General features: G+C 45.7%; 1 protein-coding gene across 4 annotated transcripts in view; it reads right to left on the minus strand.

Moving 5' to 3' along the window:
- Positions 1-2,166: 2,166 nt before the first annotated feature.
- The window catches only part of LOC129714369 (GEM-interacting protein-like), a 46,666-nt gene continuing 28,449 nt past the window's right edge, over positions 2,167-20,383 (minus strand). For all 4 annotated transcript variants that reach the window (XM_055663920.1, XM_055663918.1, XM_055663921.1 and 1 more), the window contains 17 exons: positions 20,077-20,202; positions 18,817-18,881; positions 17,735-17,845; positions 17,455-17,535; positions 15,555-15,749; positions 14,017-14,154; positions 13,137-13,327; positions 12,322-12,422; positions 11,889-11,990; positions 10,712-10,804; positions 9,662-9,822; positions 8,957-9,145; positions 8,708-8,845; positions 7,198-7,418; positions 5,494-5,791; positions 4,749-4,869; positions 2,167-3,561 (listed from right to left, as the gene is read on the minus strand). In XM_055663920.1, the coding sequence (XP_055519895.1) occupies positions 2,573-3,561; positions 4,749-4,869; positions 5,494-5,791; positions 7,198-7,418; positions 8,708-8,845; positions 8,957-9,145; positions 9,662-9,822; positions 10,712-10,804; positions 11,889-11,990; positions 12,322-12,422; positions 13,137-13,327; positions 14,017-14,154; positions 15,555-15,749; positions 17,455-17,535; positions 17,735-17,845; positions 18,817-18,881; positions 20,077-20,202 (3,320 nt within the window). In that variant the 3' untranslated portion in view covers positions 2,167-2,572. The remainder of the gene's footprint in view (positions 3,562-4,748; positions 4,870-5,493; positions 5,792-7,197; positions 7,419-8,707; positions 8,846-8,956; positions 9,146-9,661; positions 9,823-10,711; positions 10,805-11,888; positions 11,991-12,321; positions 12,423-13,136; positions 13,328-14,016; positions 14,155-15,554; positions 15,750-17,454; positions 17,536-17,734; positions 17,846-18,816; positions 18,882-20,076; positions 20,203-20,383) is intronic.

Consider the following 20,383-nt stretch of genomic DNA (forward strand, 5'->3'; position numbering starts at 1 on the left):
ATGTTCTCCACAGATGCTGCCTGACCTGCTGAGTTACTCCAGCACTCTGTGAAACGTCACCTATCCATGTTCTCCACAGATGCTGCCTGACCCGCTGAGTTACTCCAGCACTCTGTGAAACGTCACCTGTCCATGTTCTCCACAGATGCTGCCTGACCCGCTGAGTTACTTCAGCATTCTGTGTCCTACCACAACCAGCATCTGCAGTTCCTCATTTCTCCATGGTGATGATGTTACGCAGTTGTTGGAGAAGCAACCAGCAGAGGGGGGTGTTGTGCAGAATTCCAGACACAAGGCTTAAAGTGTTCAAGGAGGAACTGCAGATGCTGGAAAATCATAGGTACACGAAGGAAATAGGCAACGTTTTGGGCCGAAACCCTTCTTCAGACTGTTTAGTTAGAGTTGTGTTCAATTGATTGGGTGTGTTACCCGATCAGTCACAGTAATCCAGACAAGGGCTGAGATCTGTGTGGGAAGGAACTGCAGATGCTGGTTTACACCAAAGATAAACACAAAATGCTGGAGTAACTCAGCATCGTTGTCTGAAGATGTGTCTCCACCCTTACAGAAATCAGCTCACCCTTCAGGTAAACACCCAAACACCGTCATACATGAGCGTTAATGCAGTGGATAAAAATAGAAACTAATGAAAGGTTATTCCATACTATGTCAAGATACTTTGCCAGAGGGTCAGACTGTTTGATTTCCACCCTTTCTGATTATTGAGGTCAATTTTTTGCACGGCAGCAGAGCAGAAGCTGGGGGGGGGAGATTGCAACCTTCACGTGATCTGCCCTGTTTCAACAAATGTAATCAACCTGGCGTGCACAATCAAATAAGATGAAATAAAAAAAGGTGTCCTACAACTTTAGGCTGTGCATGCCATACGCAAGAAGGAGAGGCAGAAGCTGGAAGCAGGTAAAACACCCGGTGATCTTGTAATCTCCCGCAAGTTGTCCTGAGGTTTAAATGTACCAGCCGTCATTAATTATTGAAAGGATTCCCAGAAGCATCCTGATGATGCAAACGGGACAATCAGATAAATGGCATGAACTTTCCCTGCACAACGGCCTGCAAACCACAGTAAACACAAAGAACTGCAGATGCTGGTTTACAAAAAAAGACACAGAGTGCTGGAGTAACTCAGCAAGCCAAGCTGCATCTCTGAAGAACATGGACATGTGATGTTTTGGATCGAGACACTTCTTCAGACTAATTGTGGGGGGAGGTTATGAGAATAATTTGTAATGTGTCCGTCACTCAAGCCTACTGACAATACTGCTATAAATTGCTGAAAATGACTGAATGCACATAATTTAATTTCAACATTAATTACCCTGGTTTTACTGGGAGAAGTTGCCGAGGTTTCTCTTCACTTTGCCCTGCAAATAGATCTTTGTATTTACTTCAGTCTTATTTACTTATTTACTTAAATCAGATGCCCTGGACATTTTATGACTGTTTTTTTTACTTGTATTTAAAAGTGGCTTTTTTTACCTGCACTTATTTAAACTATTCGTACTGTTTTTATCATAAACTGGATTGTTTTTTATTTATGCGTGAAATGTTGAAGTTTTTATGTGCGATGCTCCGGTATTCCCTGGGAAACATCTTCTCATTTTGCACTGTACAATTGTTGCTTTGCATGATGACAATAAAAGGATGATAATGATAATGATAAGAAGGGTCTTGACCCGAAACATCACCCATTCCAGAGATGCTGCCTGTCCCGCTGACTTACTCCAGCTTTGTGTGTCTATCTTCGGTGTAAACCAGCATCTGCAGTTCCTTCCTACATTACGTATCTTTCAGTCTAAAGAAGGGTTCTGACCTGAAACATTACCCATCTTTTTTCTCCAGACCTTAGGCCCACGCAATCAAGTAATCACCGTCTGCTTTGATCTGTCCTTTTCACACCTTACCCCTCCATATCTCTATTCCCTTTCCCCCGACTCTCAGTCTGCAGAAGGGTTTCGACCCAAAACGTCACCCATTCCTTCTCTCCAGAGGTGCTGCCTGTCCTGCTGAGTTACTCCAGCTTTTTGTGTCTTTCCACTAATGATGGAATTTCAAAGAGGAAGAAAAGGTCCTGCTCAGAACCCCAGCTCAATATTTAATCTTCAATCAGCTTCAGAAAATAATGTCGGCATTTATGAGAACATGCTGTGCAGATATGAATGGCCTAATTTTCTTTATTTTGGCTCACGTGTCTGAATAATTCATCATGTTATCTTTCCAACAGAGTTGTGGGGTTACCCAGCCCAAGTTGTCCATTGTCCTTCATGGGGCAAGTGGAGGTCCCGACAATAATGCCCAAAATTAATTGGATATCAATCCAAAAAAGTGGTTAGCAATCTTTATGGCATTGATAATGGTCCAATATATAAAAAAAGGTCGTAAAGGACCTGCTTCATGACAGAATACTTGAATCTCTTTGTATAGAAGGTTTGTATAATGTACAATTGTTCTGTTTGAGTTGAGGTCCATCCATGTACATGGGTTGCTTCTGCCTAGTCCCCCCGCTCAACGTTGAGTGGTCAGAGGTTAGCCAGTGACCCCGGCCTCATGCCTCTCACACAAAGAAAGCCTCCCTGTTCTCCAGACTCTGCCTCTGGCGCAGGATGTGAAGCATCTTCTCCACGTCATGCTGCTCCTTTCCCTGCTCGCTGGTGACATTGTTGGACTGGTTGGTGTTGAGGTCTCCATCCGTGTGTTCTACCACCACCACTGGCCCGGCCTCCACGCTGCTGGTCACCACCGGCCTGGCCTCCATGTGGCCCGCCACCACCACCGGCCCGGCCTCCATGTGGCCCGCTACCACCACCGGCCCGGCCTCCACGCCGCCCATCGCCGCCGCCTGGCGGTAATCCTGCTGCCGCTCTGTTTCCAGGCTCCCCGCCCGCTCTCCAGCCCCACTTGCTGCAGACATGTGTGGCGATGGCTCTGTTTCAAGACTCCCCTGTGAGTCACGGTTTGACAGGGCGGTGCGCTCTGTTTCAAGGTTTTCCTGCAGGCCATGATTTGGTGGCACGGTGCGTTCTGTTTCCAGGCTCCCCTGTGGGTGGTGATTTGGTGATGCGGTGCGCTCGGTTTCGAGGTCCCCCGGCAGGCTGTGCCCACCGTCAGGAGTTACCGGCCCCACGGCAGGATCGATGCTCTCCGCCCTCCGCCGTTCCTGCAGCTTGGACACCAGCCGTGCCGCGCCCACCGTCAGTTCAAAGCGCTTGTGTTTGACGCCGGTCCGCCGCAGGGTGCCGCTGCCTTCTGGCGAGGTGCTGCGGCTGGAGCTGCTGGTCTTGGCCCTCGTGTCCGTGCCGCACGGCACCATGTCCACTCCCACCGTCTCCGGGCACTCCACCGTCGCGGGCATGTTGGCCGTGATGATGGGCAGAGCAGACGGCCTGGGGATGACCGCACGGGTCTTGGCCAGACCGTAGCGCTGGTACTTGCCCGGCTGCCGGTTAAAGGTACATCGCGGTGAGGAGTCGGTGCCGCCAGTACCGCCACCACCATCACACTCCGAGTCCTGTCCGTCCAATGATCGAGCATCATCCGCCACACCTGAAACACAAGGACGGGTAGCTCAGTTTAGTTTATTATCACGTGGAGCGAGGTACAGTGAAAAGCTTTTGTTGCACGCTATCCAGTCAGCGGAAAGACAATACATGATTACAATCGAGCCGTCCACAGTGTACTGATACAGGATAAGGGGAATACATTTTAGTGCAAAGTGAAGTCCGATTAAAGATAGTCTGAGAGTCTCCAATGAGGTGGATGGGAAGTCAGGACCACTCTCTAGTCAGTGATAGGAAGATTCAGTTGCCTGATAACAGCTGGGAAGAAACTGTCCCTGAATCTGGAGGTGTGCGTTTTCACACTTCTGTACTTCTTGTAGAGGGGAGAAGAGGGAGTGACCGGGGTGAGATGGTCCATGATTATGCTGGTTGGAGGTTAGAGGAAGAAGGCAGGAGAATGTAGTTGAGAGAAAAAAATAAATCATCCATGATTGAATGTTGGAGCAGACTTGATGGGCCGAATGGCCTAATTCTGCTCCTAATGTTCTTATGGACATGATTGTTTTCAGATATTGGGGATAAACCAAAGACATTCTTGAATTGAAGGTAACCTTCAGATACTAATCCAGCACCTCCAGGTTTTCCAGCATAACCTTAGTCTTTGATGTCAGAGTCTGTTTTCCTACATCACGGAAACAGGCCCTTCAGCCCATCGAGTCCCCACCGACCAGCGATTCCCGCCCATCCTGCACACACTAGGGACATTTTTTACATTTATGCCAAGCCAGTTAACCTACAAACCTGGATGTCTTTGGAGTGTGGGGGGAAGATCTCAGAGAAAACCCACGCAGTCGTGGGAAGAACATACAAGCTCCGTACAGACAGCGCCCGTAGTCAGGATGGAACCCGGGTCTGTCTGTGAGGCAATAACTCTATCTCTGCGCCACTGTGCTGTTGTTCTCATCTCTGTGACTAAACCCTACACATCCAGCAGAATTTCTACATGGTATTCATCCCCATTCCAGTTGCAGCCACTCTGCCACCCACCTTAGCGCGTGCAGAGGAGGTGGATTAATTGCTTGTAACCGTGCTACATTTTTAGTCCCCACATTGCAATCAAGTATGTGTGTTGTCTTCCCGCTGACTGGATAGCCGGCAACAAAAGCTTTTCACTGTACGCCAGTACACGTGACAATAAACTAAACTATGTAAACTGCAGGCCAGGTTACTTACATGCCACGTCACCGCTGTCAGAACTAACCCTACGCTGGTCCAGTGTGTCATCAAGGGCTTCGTTTGATGACGATTTGTCTGACACGTATCCTTCACTCGAATGCCGCTTCAGAACCAGGCTCTGCAGTAAAAGAGACACAAGTCAACGTGTGGGACACAGTCTGTTTTCTCACTGAAACCCCCGTACACACATTCCCCATGTTTCTAGAGTTTAGTTTAAAGAGACAGAGCGGAAATAAGCCCTTCGGCCCACCGAGTCGGCGGTGACCAGCGATCCGGCGCGCGCACTAACACACACACACACACACACACACACACACACACACACACACACACACACACACACACACACACACACACACACACACACACACACACACACACACACACACACACACACACACACACACACACACACACACACACACACACACACACACACACACACACACACACACACACACACACACACACACACACACACATTTTGCATTATACACCAAGCCAATTAACCTTGGTTAATTTGGAGTGTGGGAGGAAACCGAAGATCTCAGAGAGAACCCATGCGGGTCACAGGGAGAATGTACAAACTCCGTACAGACAGCACCCCGACTCTCAGTCTGAAGATGGGTCTCAACCCGAAACGTCACCCATTGCTTCTCTGCAGAGATGCTGCCTGTCCCGCTGAGTTACTCCAGCATTCTGTGTCTATCTTCTAAACTAAAACTAAAACACAAGTTTGTACCTCTGAGGATTGGCTCCTGCCTTTTGCCGAGCTCAGGGGCTCGCCTGCCCTGTTCACGCCCGGCTCTGTTGGGGAATTCCTCGTTGCAGGAGTCCAAGAGCTGGGACCTTGTTTGAGCTCAAACATGTGATTGGACTGCATGATGAGGAAGTCCACCACCTGGGCCTGATATCCTGAGTTCACCAGGGATGTCATTGAAACAGCATCGTCCTGAGCTTGAGGCCTGATGAGCGTGGGGCCAAAGATTATTCCCAGGTTATTCGATGACATTTTGTTTTCTTCACATCGTTCCGCCACTCTGTCAAAGAAGAGAGATTTACTTTGCAGCTATAAAGATTCACATGCCCTTCATTGCCACCCTGAGCTGCAACAAAGGCAAGGTTTTACTCTTCATGGATGTCTCTACACACATCAAAGCTAAGCCCATAGATGCTGCCCAAACAATAACACAGTTTTAACCCTGAGCCCCATGCACAACAAATCTTTCACATATTAGCAAGGCCGTATTTATCACCTCAACCTCATCTGACATTTGTCGCATACTGTCAGGTTGAATATTTGTGTAGTTAGCACAGGTTATTCTTGCGATTGAGGGAGTACAGCGTAGGTTCACCAAGTTAATTCCCGGCATGGTGGGACTGACATACGATGAAAGAATGCGTCGACTGGGCTTATATTCACTGGAATTTAGAAGGATGAGAGGGAATCTTATAGAAACATATACCATTCTTCAGGGATTGGACAGGCTAGATGCAGGAAAAATGTTCCCCATGTTGGGGGAGTCCAGAACCAGGGGTCACAGTTTAAGAATAATGGGTCGGCCATTTAGGACTGAGATGAGGAAAAATGTTTTCACCTAGAGAGTTGTGAATCTGTGGAATTATCTGCTACAGAAGGCAGTGGAGGCCAATTCACTGGATGTTTTCAAGAGAGAGTTAGATTTAGCTCTTAGAGCTAACGGAATCAAGTGATATGGGGAGATAGCAGGGATAGGTTACTGATTTTACCTGATCAGCTCGAAGGGCCGAATGGCCTCTACTCCTGCACCTATTTTCTGTTTCTGTTATGGTGGCACTCCTGCACCTATTTTCTGTTTCTGTTATGGTGGCAGCTTCCCCTCTCCCATCGGGCGAAAGGTACAGAAGTGTGAAAACACACACCTCCAGATTCAGGGACAGTTTCTTCCCGGCTGTTATCAGACAACTGAACCATCTTACCACAACCAGAGAGCAGTGCTGAACTACTATCTACCTCATTGGTGACCCTCAGACTATCCTAGATCGGACTTTACTGGCTTTACCTTGCACTAAACGTTATTCCCTTATCATGTATCTCTACACTGTAAATGGCTCGATTGTAATCATGTATTGTCTTTCTGCTGACTGGTTAGCACGCAACAAAAGCTTGGTACACGTGACAATAAACTAAACTGATCTAAACTGAAAGAAATTACTGAATTACGAATTTGCCATTGTGCCGCTGGAATAATCTGCATCTGATTTTTTTTCACTCCATTCATACTAACAATTTTCAGTCTGAAGAAGGGTCTCGGCCCGAAACGTCACCCATTCCTTCTCTCCAGAGATGCTGCCTGTCCCGCTGAGTTACTCCAGCATTTTGTGTCTACCTTCAGTTTAAACCAGCATCTGTAGTTCCCTCCTATCATTCCATACTTGTGGAGATGTACATCAGGGTTAGGCCTACCTGTGGAGATGCCTTATGATGTGCTCCAGAGTGTTGTAGTGGGAAGCTGGAAGGTTGTGCAACAAGGTCTTGGCCTGCTGCACCAGTTGTGATACTTTGTCAGTGGCCACTGGTATTCCCTTGGACTGACTGTCCTTCAGCTCATCACAGGCCTGTTGCAACTCTTTGGCAAACTTCATAAAGTCATCGTAGAGTCTGAAGAGCACAATTGGCTCAGGAAGCTTTAAGAAATAAAAAATAGAAAAGCATATTCAAAACCATAAGAGGAGAAGTGAAAGATTGCATGGTGCTGCCCACCCACAAGGAATGAAATCAGTAGTGCAGTTATTTGACTAAATGTAATGTGAAGACCAAAAGTGATAGGAGCAGAATTACGTCATTCGGCCCATCAAGTCTCCTCCACCATTCAATCATGGCTGATCTATCTCTCCCTCCTAAACCCATTATCCTGCCTTCTCCCCATAACCCCTGACACCCACACTAATCAAGAATCTATTGCTGTTCTGGGTCCAGACTGTCAGTAAATAACCAGTTGCAGCAGTTAGAAAATGATCATTGTGTATCCTGATCCCAATCCTGCACTTTTCATGGCAGTGTTTGTAAAGCAGACACCACCGCTGCCCCCCTCCTCCCCTCACAACAGTTTAGAAACTGGGGAGTCAAATGATACTGAAATCAGTTGATAGGTAAAATATGCTGGTGTAACTCAGCGGGTCAGGCAGCACCTCTGGAGAAAGTAGAAAGATGATATTTCGGGTCGGAACCCTTCAGACTTATTGTAGTAGAGGAGGGGGGGGGGGGGGGGAAACGGGAAGCAAAATAAAAAAAATAGGGCAAATCAAGGATCACCTCAGTCTGAAGAAGGGTCTCAACCCAAAACGTCACCTATTCCTTCACTCCATAGATGCTGCCTCACCCGCTGAGTTTCTCCAGCATTTCTGTCTACCTTCCATTTTCCCAGCATCTGCAGTTCTTTCTTAAACCTTAGGCAAGGAGGTTCCCCGATAGGCTGATTGTTGGCAAGAGACAATTTCTTTATGATATTAATAGGGTGGCATGGTGGTGCAGCGATAGAATTACTGCTTTGCAGCACTTGCAGCGCCAGAGACCCGGATTTGATCCTGACTACGGGTGCTGTCTGTACGGAGTTTGTACATTCTCCCTTTTATCATATTTCCTTGAGTGATTCACACTTTCCTCGACATATGTAGATCTAATTAACTGCGATCACTGATTGTGCATGGCTGGGTCATTGTATCACCAATTACAACAGCAACATGGACTACATTGACAAGAAGTGGGACATGTATGGTCACACTATATCCCCCATCTTACAACTAGAACATCAATGAGCTGGTCCACCCCAGCAGAAAGGCTGTCAGAACCTACGCAGCGCACACAGGTCAGTGAATTATTGTGGCCACGGGGTGTGACTAGAATTAAGTATCAAACCTTGTTGGTGAAGGAGCGGACTGGAAGTCCAGAAGTGGTGTGCAGTCCTGCAACTCACCTCTCGAAGGTAGAGGGTTAAGAGGTTTGTGATGTCATGAGGCGAGTTCTCAGACATGTCGGTGAGGTCCCGGCCATTTTCAAAGGACTGCCGCAGTTTGGCGATACGGATCTTTGAACCATTCATCCGATAGATTCCCTGAAATGTCAACAACAAGTGGTAGAAATTATTGGGGAAAAAAAAATTTAAACCCATCTCTGAACTAAACAATCAAAAAAAACCTAAACAAAACAAACTTCAGGGACCGACCTGTACACTCAGAGCCCGTCGTTCGATTTCAGCCGTGCAGTTTCGGACGATGAAGGGCACCTCATCAGCTGTCTCTCTCGGTGCATGGGCAAAGTCAACTCCAAAGAGAGCGATCCTAGTCTGAAGCTTGCGGTGGCCACACAAGATGGCAATGGACTCCAGGCATTTTCTATGACAGGCCAGGTAGCACTGCGGAGCGGAAACAACCGGGAGGAATCCTTAATCTATTTTTAATTATTATTATTTTTATTTTTTAATTAATATTTTTATTAGAAGCAGTGTACAAAAGTATAAACCTCGGCATATGACATAATACATTTATTGTACAGTTTTAATTTTAACAAAGATGAAATAGAAAAAGAGAGAAAGAAAGTGAATGTGTACGAATAGAACCCCTAAACTACCAAATTAGTGTAATTGGAATCGTTAATCTAAACGATAAATTACCATCAGGTCTTATTTAGGATTAAGGGTGTTCCAAGATTGGACAAATCCTCAAAGAATGCCATTCAACTTGAAGTGGGTGGTGTGCGTTTTATTGTCACGTGGCCCAGATAGAACAATTAAATTCTTCTCTGGTGCTTTTTATTGGTATGACTGTACGGCAAATCAAATTCCTCGTATGTTGCAAAACATATTTGGCTAATAAATGACTATTATGATTAAGATCTGCTTGGACCTTGTATTTTGTGCTCCATTTCTCACCTCCTCACACTCAGCGCCATTCACCACAATAAGGCTGTCACACTCTCGGCATTTGGTTGGGGCTCGGAGCTTCCGAAATCGGTGTGTCTGTGCTGCTTTCGATAACAAAATATTTTTGAAGGTTGCTGGTGTTCTCAACGTCTCGTTCAAGTCGGCCAGATCTGAAAATAGATTTTTGAGAAAGTTGATTCTAGATTTTCTCTTATCATTCTAGAAGTCGTCTCCCATCATTTCTCTTTATTCCACATTTTCTTTTGTATTTTGTAGCCCTATAGTTGCATTTCTCTTCTCATGACCATCATCTCTGCTCTCCATTTCCATTTCCCCTGCATGTCATTCCTCTTTCCTTTACGGTTCTCTATCTTGTCTATTTCAGAATCACACAGCGTGGAAACAGGTCCTTCGGCCCAACTCGCCCACACCGGCCAACATGTCCCAGCTACACTAGTCCCACCTGCCCGCGTTTGGTCCATATCCCTCTAAACCTGTCCTATCCATGTATCTGTCTAATGGTTTCTTAAACATTGCAATAGTCCCTGCCTCAACTACTTCCTCTGGCAGCTTGTTCCATACACCCACCACCCTCTGTGTAAAAAAGTTACCCCTTCGATTCCTATTAAATCTTTTCCCCCCCTCACCTTAAACCTATGGGCTCTGGTCCTCGATTCCCCTGCTCTGGGCAAGAGAGTCCGTGCATCTACCCAATCTATTCCTCTCATGATTTTACACTTCTCTATAAGATCACCCCTCATCTCCCTGTGCACCAAATAGAATCCTTGCCTACTTTCCCTATAGCTCAGACCCTCGAGTTCTGGCACCATCCTCGTAAATCCTCTCTGCACCCTTTCCAGCTTGACAACATTTTTCCTATAACACGGTGCCCAGAACTGAACACAATACTCTAAATGCTGCCCCACCAACGTCTTATATAACTGCAACATGACCTCCCAACTTCTATACAAATCTTTATTTAGACTACATATTTATGCATTAGAGGGATGTCCCATCCCAATGTAATTTCCTAACTAGATTTAAGCCTGTGCAACATACCATTATCTTGCAGCTGGTTCCCATCTCTCTCTTCAAAATCGTCTGGCGACATCCCTGACATTGTGGCCTTTTGTAATTTTCTCCCAAAATTAGCTGAAAACACAAAATATTAAGCATTAAAATCCTTATTTTTCATGTTTTCCCATTCCCACGAGCTCTTGAGTAGGCAAACACAAAGTGCTGGAGTAACTCAGGTACAGAACCAAGCATGGCCTGCATCGATGACTCAGGGAAAGGGGAGCCCACAATGGTCTGTTGTTGGTTGTGGATGAGGTGATAACGAAAGAATACAAATAGAGGACTAGGGTGGGGGAGGGATGGAGAGTGAGGGAACACAAGGGTTAGGGAAATCAATACTCATACCACTGGGGTATAAGCTGCCAAGGCAAAATGCGAAGTGCTGTTCCTCCAATTTGCGTGTGGCATCACGCTGACAGTGGAGGCGGCCCAGGACAGAAAGAAGTTAGAGAAATTTTGTGTAAACCATCATCTGCAGTCCCTTTTTACACAGCGACACAATTCCTGCTGTTTTCTGTCCATTAACCAATCCTCACCCCACACCAATGAATGACTTTCAATCTGATGTGCTCTAATTTTGTTTGATGATCTTTTGTGCGGTATCTTATCAAAGGATTCCTGAAGACCGAAGTACATAACACCCAAAGGTTTGTCTTTATCTTAGTTTAGTTTAGTTTAGAGATACAACGTGGAAACAGGCCCTTCGGCCCACCGAGTCCACGCTGACCAGCGATCCTCAAACACTAACACTATCCTACACACACTAGGGACAATTTTACATTTATACCAAGCCAATTCACATACAAACCAGTACGTCTTTGGAATGTGGGAGGGAACTGAAGATCATGGAGAAAACCCAGGCGGATCACAGGGAGAACGTGCAAACTCCGTACAGACAGCGCCCATAATCAGGATCAAACCCAGGTTGTTTCATGGATCTTGTGTTTTATGACTGCTGGCAAATCAATTTCTCTCTTGGGATAAATAAAGTACTATCGTATCGCAGTGTGTCGCGGGTCTCAGGTGCTGTAAGGCAGCAGTTCTACCTGCTGCGCCACCGTGCCGCCCCAAACTGTTCCCAAAAACCCAAGACAAATTTGCAGACATCATTACCATTTCATAAATCAGTGTGAGCTGCTTGGCTTTATATGGCATTTACCTGGACTAGACATCGGTGAATCAAGGGATCGGGACTCGCTACTCGCTCCTGTGCTTTCCGAATCGCTTGAGCCCAGTTTCGTTCCACTTGTATTATGAAACACTATAACAAAAAAACAAAAAAAATGTTGTGTTACACAGTGTGGTGGCTTCCAACAGTGGTGTTGGAGGCATCTAAAATACTGACGTTTAGATTGCACAGTGGAAGAGCCTTTTCAAAGGCATTTCTTGCTTCTGATTGACAAAAAATGCTGGAGAAACTCAGCGGGTGAGGCAGCATCTAGGGAGATAAGGAATAGGCGACGTTTGGGGTCGAGACCGTTCTTCAGACTGGCTTCTGATTAAATGTGTTCCTGAGTCATGAAGTCTCTACCCACTGTCACGGAATATAATCAAGGCTTATCGCTTTTTGAAAATGACAAATATTAACTTACTAAGTTTGTTGTCAAACTCATCGGGTATATTTGGGAAGTCGCCGGAGGAAGCTGATGTCCGATGTGGACCACTACTTTTTCTCCTTACAGTGGGAGAGGACCTGAAATAGAGATTAACATGCAATTTATCAAAAATGTCAGTTCACACCAGCATAGAAACCCAATTGGCCAAACCCTTCATATTCACTATCACTGTATGGAATCACATTGGGAGAAGCTGAGCGTTCAAATCCTTCCATCAGGGCATTAGTACATAAACACAATGGAACAAGCACCACATTCCACCCCACTATGCAGAATCCCAAGAAGACTAAAACATTCCGTTTAGTATTATCTGCTCCACTGCAAACTATCCTCAACATATGCCTACTTTGCCTATTCCTTCTCTCCAGAGATGCTGCCTGTCCTGCTGAGTTACTCCAGCATTTTGTAGTTTAGTTTAGTTTAGAGAAACAGTGCGGAAACAAGCCCTTTGAGCCACCGAGTCCACACCGACCAGCGATCCACGCACATTAACACTACCCTACACACATTATTACATTCTTACCAAGCCAATAAACCTACAAACCTGCACGTCTTTGGAGTGTGGGAGGAAACTGAAGATCTCTGAGAAAACCCACGCAGGTCACAGGGAGAACATACAAACTCCATACAGACAGCACCCGTAGTCGGGATCGAACCCGGGTCTCTGGCGCTGTGAGGCAGCAACTCTACCGCTGTGCCACCCCTGACACCTTGTGCCTATCTTCCGTTTAGTCTCATTGTTCTCAACACCTATGGGTCAAACCATACCCACGAAGCCCTGAAACACTGACCTTCTGCTGGGGGTAGAGAACTCCTCAAATTCATAGCTCTCTGTTGACAGCGGCTTCTTGTCCAAGTTCTGAATAAATTCATAGTATTTCTGGGCAGGCTCGTATAGTTTGAGATTCTCATGCAGCGAGTGCATGGAACGTGGCACCTCTTGCATCTGTTCTTCCTTCATTCGGAACATGTTCATGGACACCTGTCGACACCAACATAGGAAGGGTTACAATTTACCAATTAAGGTATACGTCTGTAGAATTGCAAGTCTTTCTTCCCCCCTAGAGTCACCCTCATGTCAGATGCAACATGGATTAAACTGGGAGTGGGCACTAAGATGTGCGGTAGGAAGGTGAATCGGGGTAATGCCTCTAGCGCCTTCAAGGTCAGCTGCAGGTGGCTCCCCCTGCGACACAACGATGGCCGGGAGAGGAGTGGAGAGGAGAAGAAAGGGACGTCAGTTCGCGGGAACTGCTCCAGTACATCGCGCGCGTGGGCCGACCGGACTTTGAATAATGACGCCAAAACATGGCAGCACCAGCATGTGTAATATATGCAAAAATAATTTCACCGTGCAGTTACACTTGTGATAAATAATACACCACTGAAGTATTGAACCATTGAAGAAGTAAAGCCAAGTTTACTTTAGACAAGAGAAGATAGACACAAAAAGCTGGAGTAACTCAATGGGTCAGGCAGCATCTCTGGAGAGAAGGAATGGGCGACGTTTCTGAACATTCTGAAGAAGGGTCTCGACCCGAAACGTCACTCATTCCTTCCCTCCAGAGATGCTGCCTGTCCCATTGAGTTACTCCGGCTTTTTGTGTCTATCTTCAGTTTAAACCAGCGTCTGCAGTTCCTTCTTACACAAAAGTGACGGGATGAGCTCACCACTTTTAGAATGTTGTCGCCGCTGCAGATGAGTTTGCGTAGCTGCGTTATTATCTCCACTTTTGTTTTCTCCAGTTCATTGCGTCTGAAGTTGGCCTCATGAACACAGTTCTTATAATGTACTTCAGTCTCGTGAACCTATGGGGGCAGAGGGACGGTTGAGGTCTATCAGCATTGAAGGGAGTACATCCATCTCAAGGACTGTAAACGTATAACCGATTAAAACATCAAACTTTCATCTGCAAGACACTATTATTTGAGCTTAGCTAGGTCCAATTATCACGTTATGTATTTGACAAGGGAAATGTCCCCACACAGCAGAATCAAAGTTTCCCATATAGAGAAAATAGACACAAAATGCTGGAGTAGCTCAGCGGGACAGGCAGCATCTCTGGAGGAAAGAAATAGGTGCGTTTCTTCAGACTGTCACCCATTCCTTCTCTCCACAGATCCTGCCTTCTTCAAATATAAATGATAAAGGGAATAAAGTTTGTGCAAGATAAAGTCCAGTATTAAAGTCTGATTAAAGCTAGTCTAAGTGAAGTCAGAACCACTCGTGGTTAGAAACTCTAGCAGAATGGTCGGTAGAGTTGCTGCCTCACAGCGCCAGAAACCCGGGTTCAATCCTGACCACGGGTGCTGTCTGCACGGAGTTTGTACGTTCATTCCTCCGGGTGCTCCAGTTTCCTCCCACATTCCAAAGATTCAGGTTTGTAGATTAATTTGTTTCTGTAAATTGTCCCTAGTTTGTAGGATCCAAAACTGGGATAACATGGAGCTGGTGTACGGGTAATGGTTGGTCGGCATGGACCCAGTTTCCACACTGTTATATCTCTAAACTAAACTAAACTAACCGGATGGAACTCATTCATGATAAGTTGATAAGCATATGTGCTATCTTTGGAATTCTAATTAGTCATACACTTTGAATGGTAGGGCCCTACAGAGTATTGGATATTGAAAGAATGCAGGAAACTACCTTCATTTAGAAAATATCTTTTGTTTTCAAAATTCTAAAGACGTAGGAACATTCCATTCGGAAATTGATAGCACGATTGAGTAAAACTAACAATATTTTAAGAAAGGGAAGTCGTGTTTGGCAAACTTAACAAAGTTAAGTGGTGAACAGTGGTTAACGGAGATTGGTGAATCTGTGGAATTCATTGTCACAGAAGGCTGTGGAGGCCAAGTCAATGGATATTTTTAAAGGCAGATTCTTGATTAGTACCGGTGTCAGGGGTTATGTGGAGAATGATCAAATTTCCTCTGGGGTTATGGATGCAGAATGATCAAATACATCAGATAAGATAGTTTAGAAATGTTGTTAGTTGCTACCTTTGCGTTGATAGCCATGCAATGAAAAACAATTGTACCGAGCTTGGAACATTTTGCATTCAATGGACGCAGAATGATCAAATACATCAGAAAAGATAGAGAACGGCCTTGGAAACAGCGAACTAGCCTATTTGCAGCAAACAGCATTTAATTCCATACTTGATGGGCCGAATGGCCTACTTCTGCACCGAGAACTTACTCACCTTCATCTGTGCCTCATCCTTTGACCGTTTGCGTTTCTCCAGAGTCTTGCTGGCACTACCTGGATTGTTTCCGCCCATATTGAATGAAAACTGATCTTCCTCCGCCTTGGCACTCTGATGCTTTGCTTTTTCAAATTCCTCACTGCGCTGGAAGTACATGTGTTTCGATTTCCGCAGCGCTGTTAAGCTGTCATTCTGCAGTTAGAAAATGTTTACAGCATTATCACCAGCTCTCTCCCGAAATGTATGTCATGCATTCAGCCTCATAGTTAGGAGCACAGTTACTCATTTGAGGAAGGACATTCTTGTTATTGAGGGAGTGCAGCGAAGATTCACCAGGTTAAAACCAGGATGGCAGGACTGACATATGATGAAAGAATGGATCGACTGGGCTTATATTCACTGGAATTTAGAAGGATGAGAGGGCATCTTAAACATATACAATTCTTAAAGGATTGGACAAGCTAGATGCAGGAAAAATGTTCCCCATGTTGGGGGAGTCCAGATTCAGGGGTCACAGTTTAAGAGTAAGACGTAGGCCATTTAGGACTGAGATAAGGAAAATAATTTCGTCCAGAGAGTTGTGAATCTGTGGAATTCTCTGCCACAGAAGGCAGTGGAGGCCAATTCACTGGATGTTTTCAAGAAAGAGATTTAGCTCTTAGGGCTAATGGAATCAAGGGATATGGGGAGAAAGCAGGACAGGGTACTGATTCTGGATGATCAGCCATGATCATATTGACTGGCGGTGCTGGCTCGAAGGGCCGAATGGCCTACTCCTGCACCTTTTTTCTGTTTCTATGTAAAACTTGTTATCTATGCTTAATCTGATATTTCGTATATTTATCAGTAGATAGGATGTAAACATTATTTATCAATGGTCTCCCCACATGTTCAGGACAGATAATTAATGAGGAGAAAATAACTATTTGATTAGTACGGGTGTCAGGGGTTATGGGGAGAAGTCAGGAGAATGGGGTTAGGAGGGGGAGATAGATCAGCCATGATTGAATAGCGGAGTAGACTTGATGGGCCGAATGGCCTAATTCTGCTCCTATCACTAATGAACCAGATGTGATTTTTTTTAATCACACAGCTTTGAGTCTAGAGATACAGCATGGAAACACGCCCTTCGGCCCACCAAATCCTCATCTGAAAATCATGTCTCCAGGTTTGCACCATAATAAACCTGTCTTATGAGCTCGAGTCTCTGGAGTGGAAATCGGTAACTATGGCACTCAGACTTGCACGTGAGGAAGCTATCCACTGAGCCAGGGTACAGTGGCACAGGTTGTCATGGTTTGAACTTGGGAGAGGATGGAGGGGTAGTGGGTCGTAGAGTCATCATCATAAAGCCATACAGTAGGGAAACAGGCCCTTTATTCCTTGATCTATGTCCCCTTTGATCTCTTGTTTTCACACCTTAACCTTCCACATCTCTTGTTTCCCTCTCATTTGATGCTCAGTCTGAAGAAAGGTCTCGACCCAAAACGTCACCCATTCCTTCTATCCAGAGATGCTGCCTGTCCCGCTGTTACTCCAGCATTTTGTGTCTATCTTCAATAGTGTTAAGCTTTAGTTTAATTTATCTAGAGAAAGAGCGTGGAAGCAGGCCCTTCGACCCACCGAGTCCAGCGATCCCTGTTACATTAACACACCCTACACACACTGGGACATTTTTTACATTGATACCAAGCCAATTTACCTACAAAGCTGCATGTTTTTGGAGTGTGGGAGGAAACCAAAGATCCCAGAGAAAATCCACGCAGGTCACGGGGAGAACGTGCAAACTCCGTACAGACAGCACCCGTGGTTGGGATCGAACCCGGATCTCTGGCGCTGCAAGCGCTGTAAGGCAGCAACTCTACCGCTGCACCATCGTGCTGCCCATTTCACTCACCATTCTGCGTAATTCTCTATGCCATTGCTCTTTGAATTCTCGCCGTTGTTTTTCCAACTCGTTTTTAATCTTCATTAGAGGCTGTTTATGCAAAAGCAAAAAAAGGGGATAAAATGTAAGCTTTGTTAGACATTCGAAGAAACGAACGGAAAATAAAATATGGGCTGATCAGATCAAGTTGCTTGCTGTTTAAAGCTTCAGGCTCAAGCAATAAAAGGCACAAAAATCTCAGCAATACTATACAACTTCTTAACAATTCTAAATTCACCAAACTTCTCACCTGGATGTATGTATTATGCTGCATCAAACTCATGGTATTGATTGACTTATTCCCTTGTTGGATGTCATGCTGCAAGGCCATCGTGTAGGTGTATTGGAAGGGCATGGATTTCTGTTGGGGAGATATGAATGACTGAGATAGATTCATAGAAATACAGCGTGGAAACAGACCCTTCGGCCAAACTTGCCCACACTAGTCCCAACTGCCCGCATTCGGTCCATAACCCTCCAAACCTGTCCTATCCATGTACATGTCTGTTCCTTAAACATTGGGATAGTCCCAGCCTCAACTACCTTTTCTGGCAGCTTGTTCCATACACCCACCACCCTTTGCATGAAAAAGTTACTCCTCAGAATCCTATTAAACATTTTCTCCTTCACCTTAAACCCATGGGAAATTTACAAGTACAGTACCAACGTGCACATCTTTGGGATGCAGGGGGAAACTGAAAGGAAGCACCTGGAGGAACCCCATGGGTATGAGGGGAACACAGTGCCCAAAGTCAGGATCGAACCCAGGTCACTGGAGCGGAGGCAGCCAGCAGCACCAATGTGACGTTTGTTGATTTTATGAATGAATGAATATTTTATTGTCAGATGTGACAAGTCACAGTGAAATTCTTTGCTTGCATACTCAAGGTATGCAAATAGCTGCCACATAAAGGACGTCAGCAAAGTGACAAAGTACACACAGCATCAGCACTAGGTCCCCCTTTGTCTTCCCCCTACCCCCCCCCCCCATCATGGTGCCCCCCCCCCCCAAACCAGGTCCCTATAATCCATTGTTCTCCTCCCCCCCCCCCCCCCCCCCCCCCTCACGGCAATCCCGAGGTACAGTGAAAAGCTTTTTGTTGCTTGCTAACCAGTCAGTAGAAAGACTATACATGATTACTATAGTTCTGTCCACAGTGTACGGATGTGTCACTGTGCCACCTCCAGAACTGTGTGGTCCTTTCAATGACAACTTTGAGGGTGTATGTTTGCATTCCCCAGTCCATGAGGAGATCTCTGTACATATCTCATCCAAGGAGTCAAACCAACAAATGCACCAAGACACAGCAGCCTTGAAATTGAACACTTTACCTCCTGGTTAATCAAGTTCTTGCTTGTTTCTGCCATTTTCATTATGCTCTTTGAGAATTCAATCTCTGTAAAACAAAGACACTGTTAGGGGGAATGACAACATTTCTCAAGGAAAGAACTTCCTAAGTCTTTCTGTTGCATCATTTTGTGCACAGAAATGGGTGCAGAGCCAGGTCACAAATCCATAAACATATAGGTTTTCTTTAGAGATACAGTGCGGAAACAGGCCCTTCGGCCCACCGAGTCTGCCCACTAACACTATCCTACACACACTAGGGACAATTTACAATCTTACCAAGCCAATTAGGTAAAAGGAGTTATTAACCAAATTCCAGAGCCATCTTAGGCAGTAGACAATAACTTTCAATCTTGATTGGCACGGAGCTACTGATCTCATTTTGTGTGTGTGAAATGTCTCCAGTAATTTGCATTTTTGCTCAAGATTCCAGCATCTACAGTCTCTTGTCTCCATTCAACATATTTGTAGGCTGTGGACGGCTTGATTGTAATCATGTACAATCTTCACACTGACTGGATAGAATGCAACAAAAAATCCCTTCACTCTGCCTATGTACACAAGCCAATAATAAACTGGACTAAACTAGAGTTAAGCAGCATATTTGGAGAAAATGACCTATCCATGTTCTCCAGGAATGCTGCCAGGCCTGACGAGTTACTCCAGTACTTTGAGTCTTCTGTTGTAAACCAGCATCTGCAGTTCCTTGCTTCTTTGCTTTACTTATACAGCACAGAAACAGGCCCTTTGGCCCATCGAGTCCGTGCCGACCAGTGATTACCCCCCTAAAATAACCGACACACACTAGGGTCAATTTTACAACTTACCAAAGCCAATTAAAAACTACAAACCTGCATGCTTTTGGAGTGTGGAAGGAAACACGGTCACAGGGAGAACATACAAACTCCTTACAGATACAACCCATAGTCAGGATTGAACCCGGGTGTCTGCGGCTGTGAGGCAGCAACTCTACCACTGCGCCACCATGCCACCCACTAAATTTTATTTACTGAGGATAGGCTCATAGGCACACAGCTTGAACTGCTGTCAAAACGCACGGTGCAATAATAAGACACTGAGCACACTGTTCTCCCCACCACACAGTACCAATTTGCCAGTACATCACATGGTCTGAAGAAGGGTCTGGACTCAAAACGTCACCTATTCCTTCACTCCAGAGATGCTGCCTGACCCGCTGAGTTGCTCCGGGTTTTTGTGTCTTATCTGCTAGTCACGCTGCTCACCGGCACAAGTCCTCTTGTCCATCCACAACAGCAGGTCCTTTGTGTACTTGGTCCAGTGCTTGGTGTACTGCAGGGCAGACTCAACACCACCCACACACTTCATCAGCATGGCATCAGCTTCCTCAGCTGCAGAGAGAGCACAAGGAGAGCGGGTCATGGGCCGGCTTGGCTTGTCGCAGGCAGAGCCTGACATAGAGCTAGAGGCCCTGCAACAGTCTGACCTTGGCAGTGAGCTGCCACAGATTAACAGCGCTAAGTAGCAATATGTCCTGATGACTCTCAGAGGGAGGGGACCAAAGACACGGAT

This window comes from Leucoraja erinacea, chromosome 39 (genome assembly GCF_028641065.1).
Source record: "Leucoraja erinacea ecotype New England chromosome 39, Leri_hhj_1, whole genome shotgun sequence".
Classification (NCBI taxonomy): domain Eukaryota; kingdom Metazoa; phylum Chordata; class Chondrichthyes; order Rajiformes; family Rajidae; genus Leucoraja; species Leucoraja erinaceus.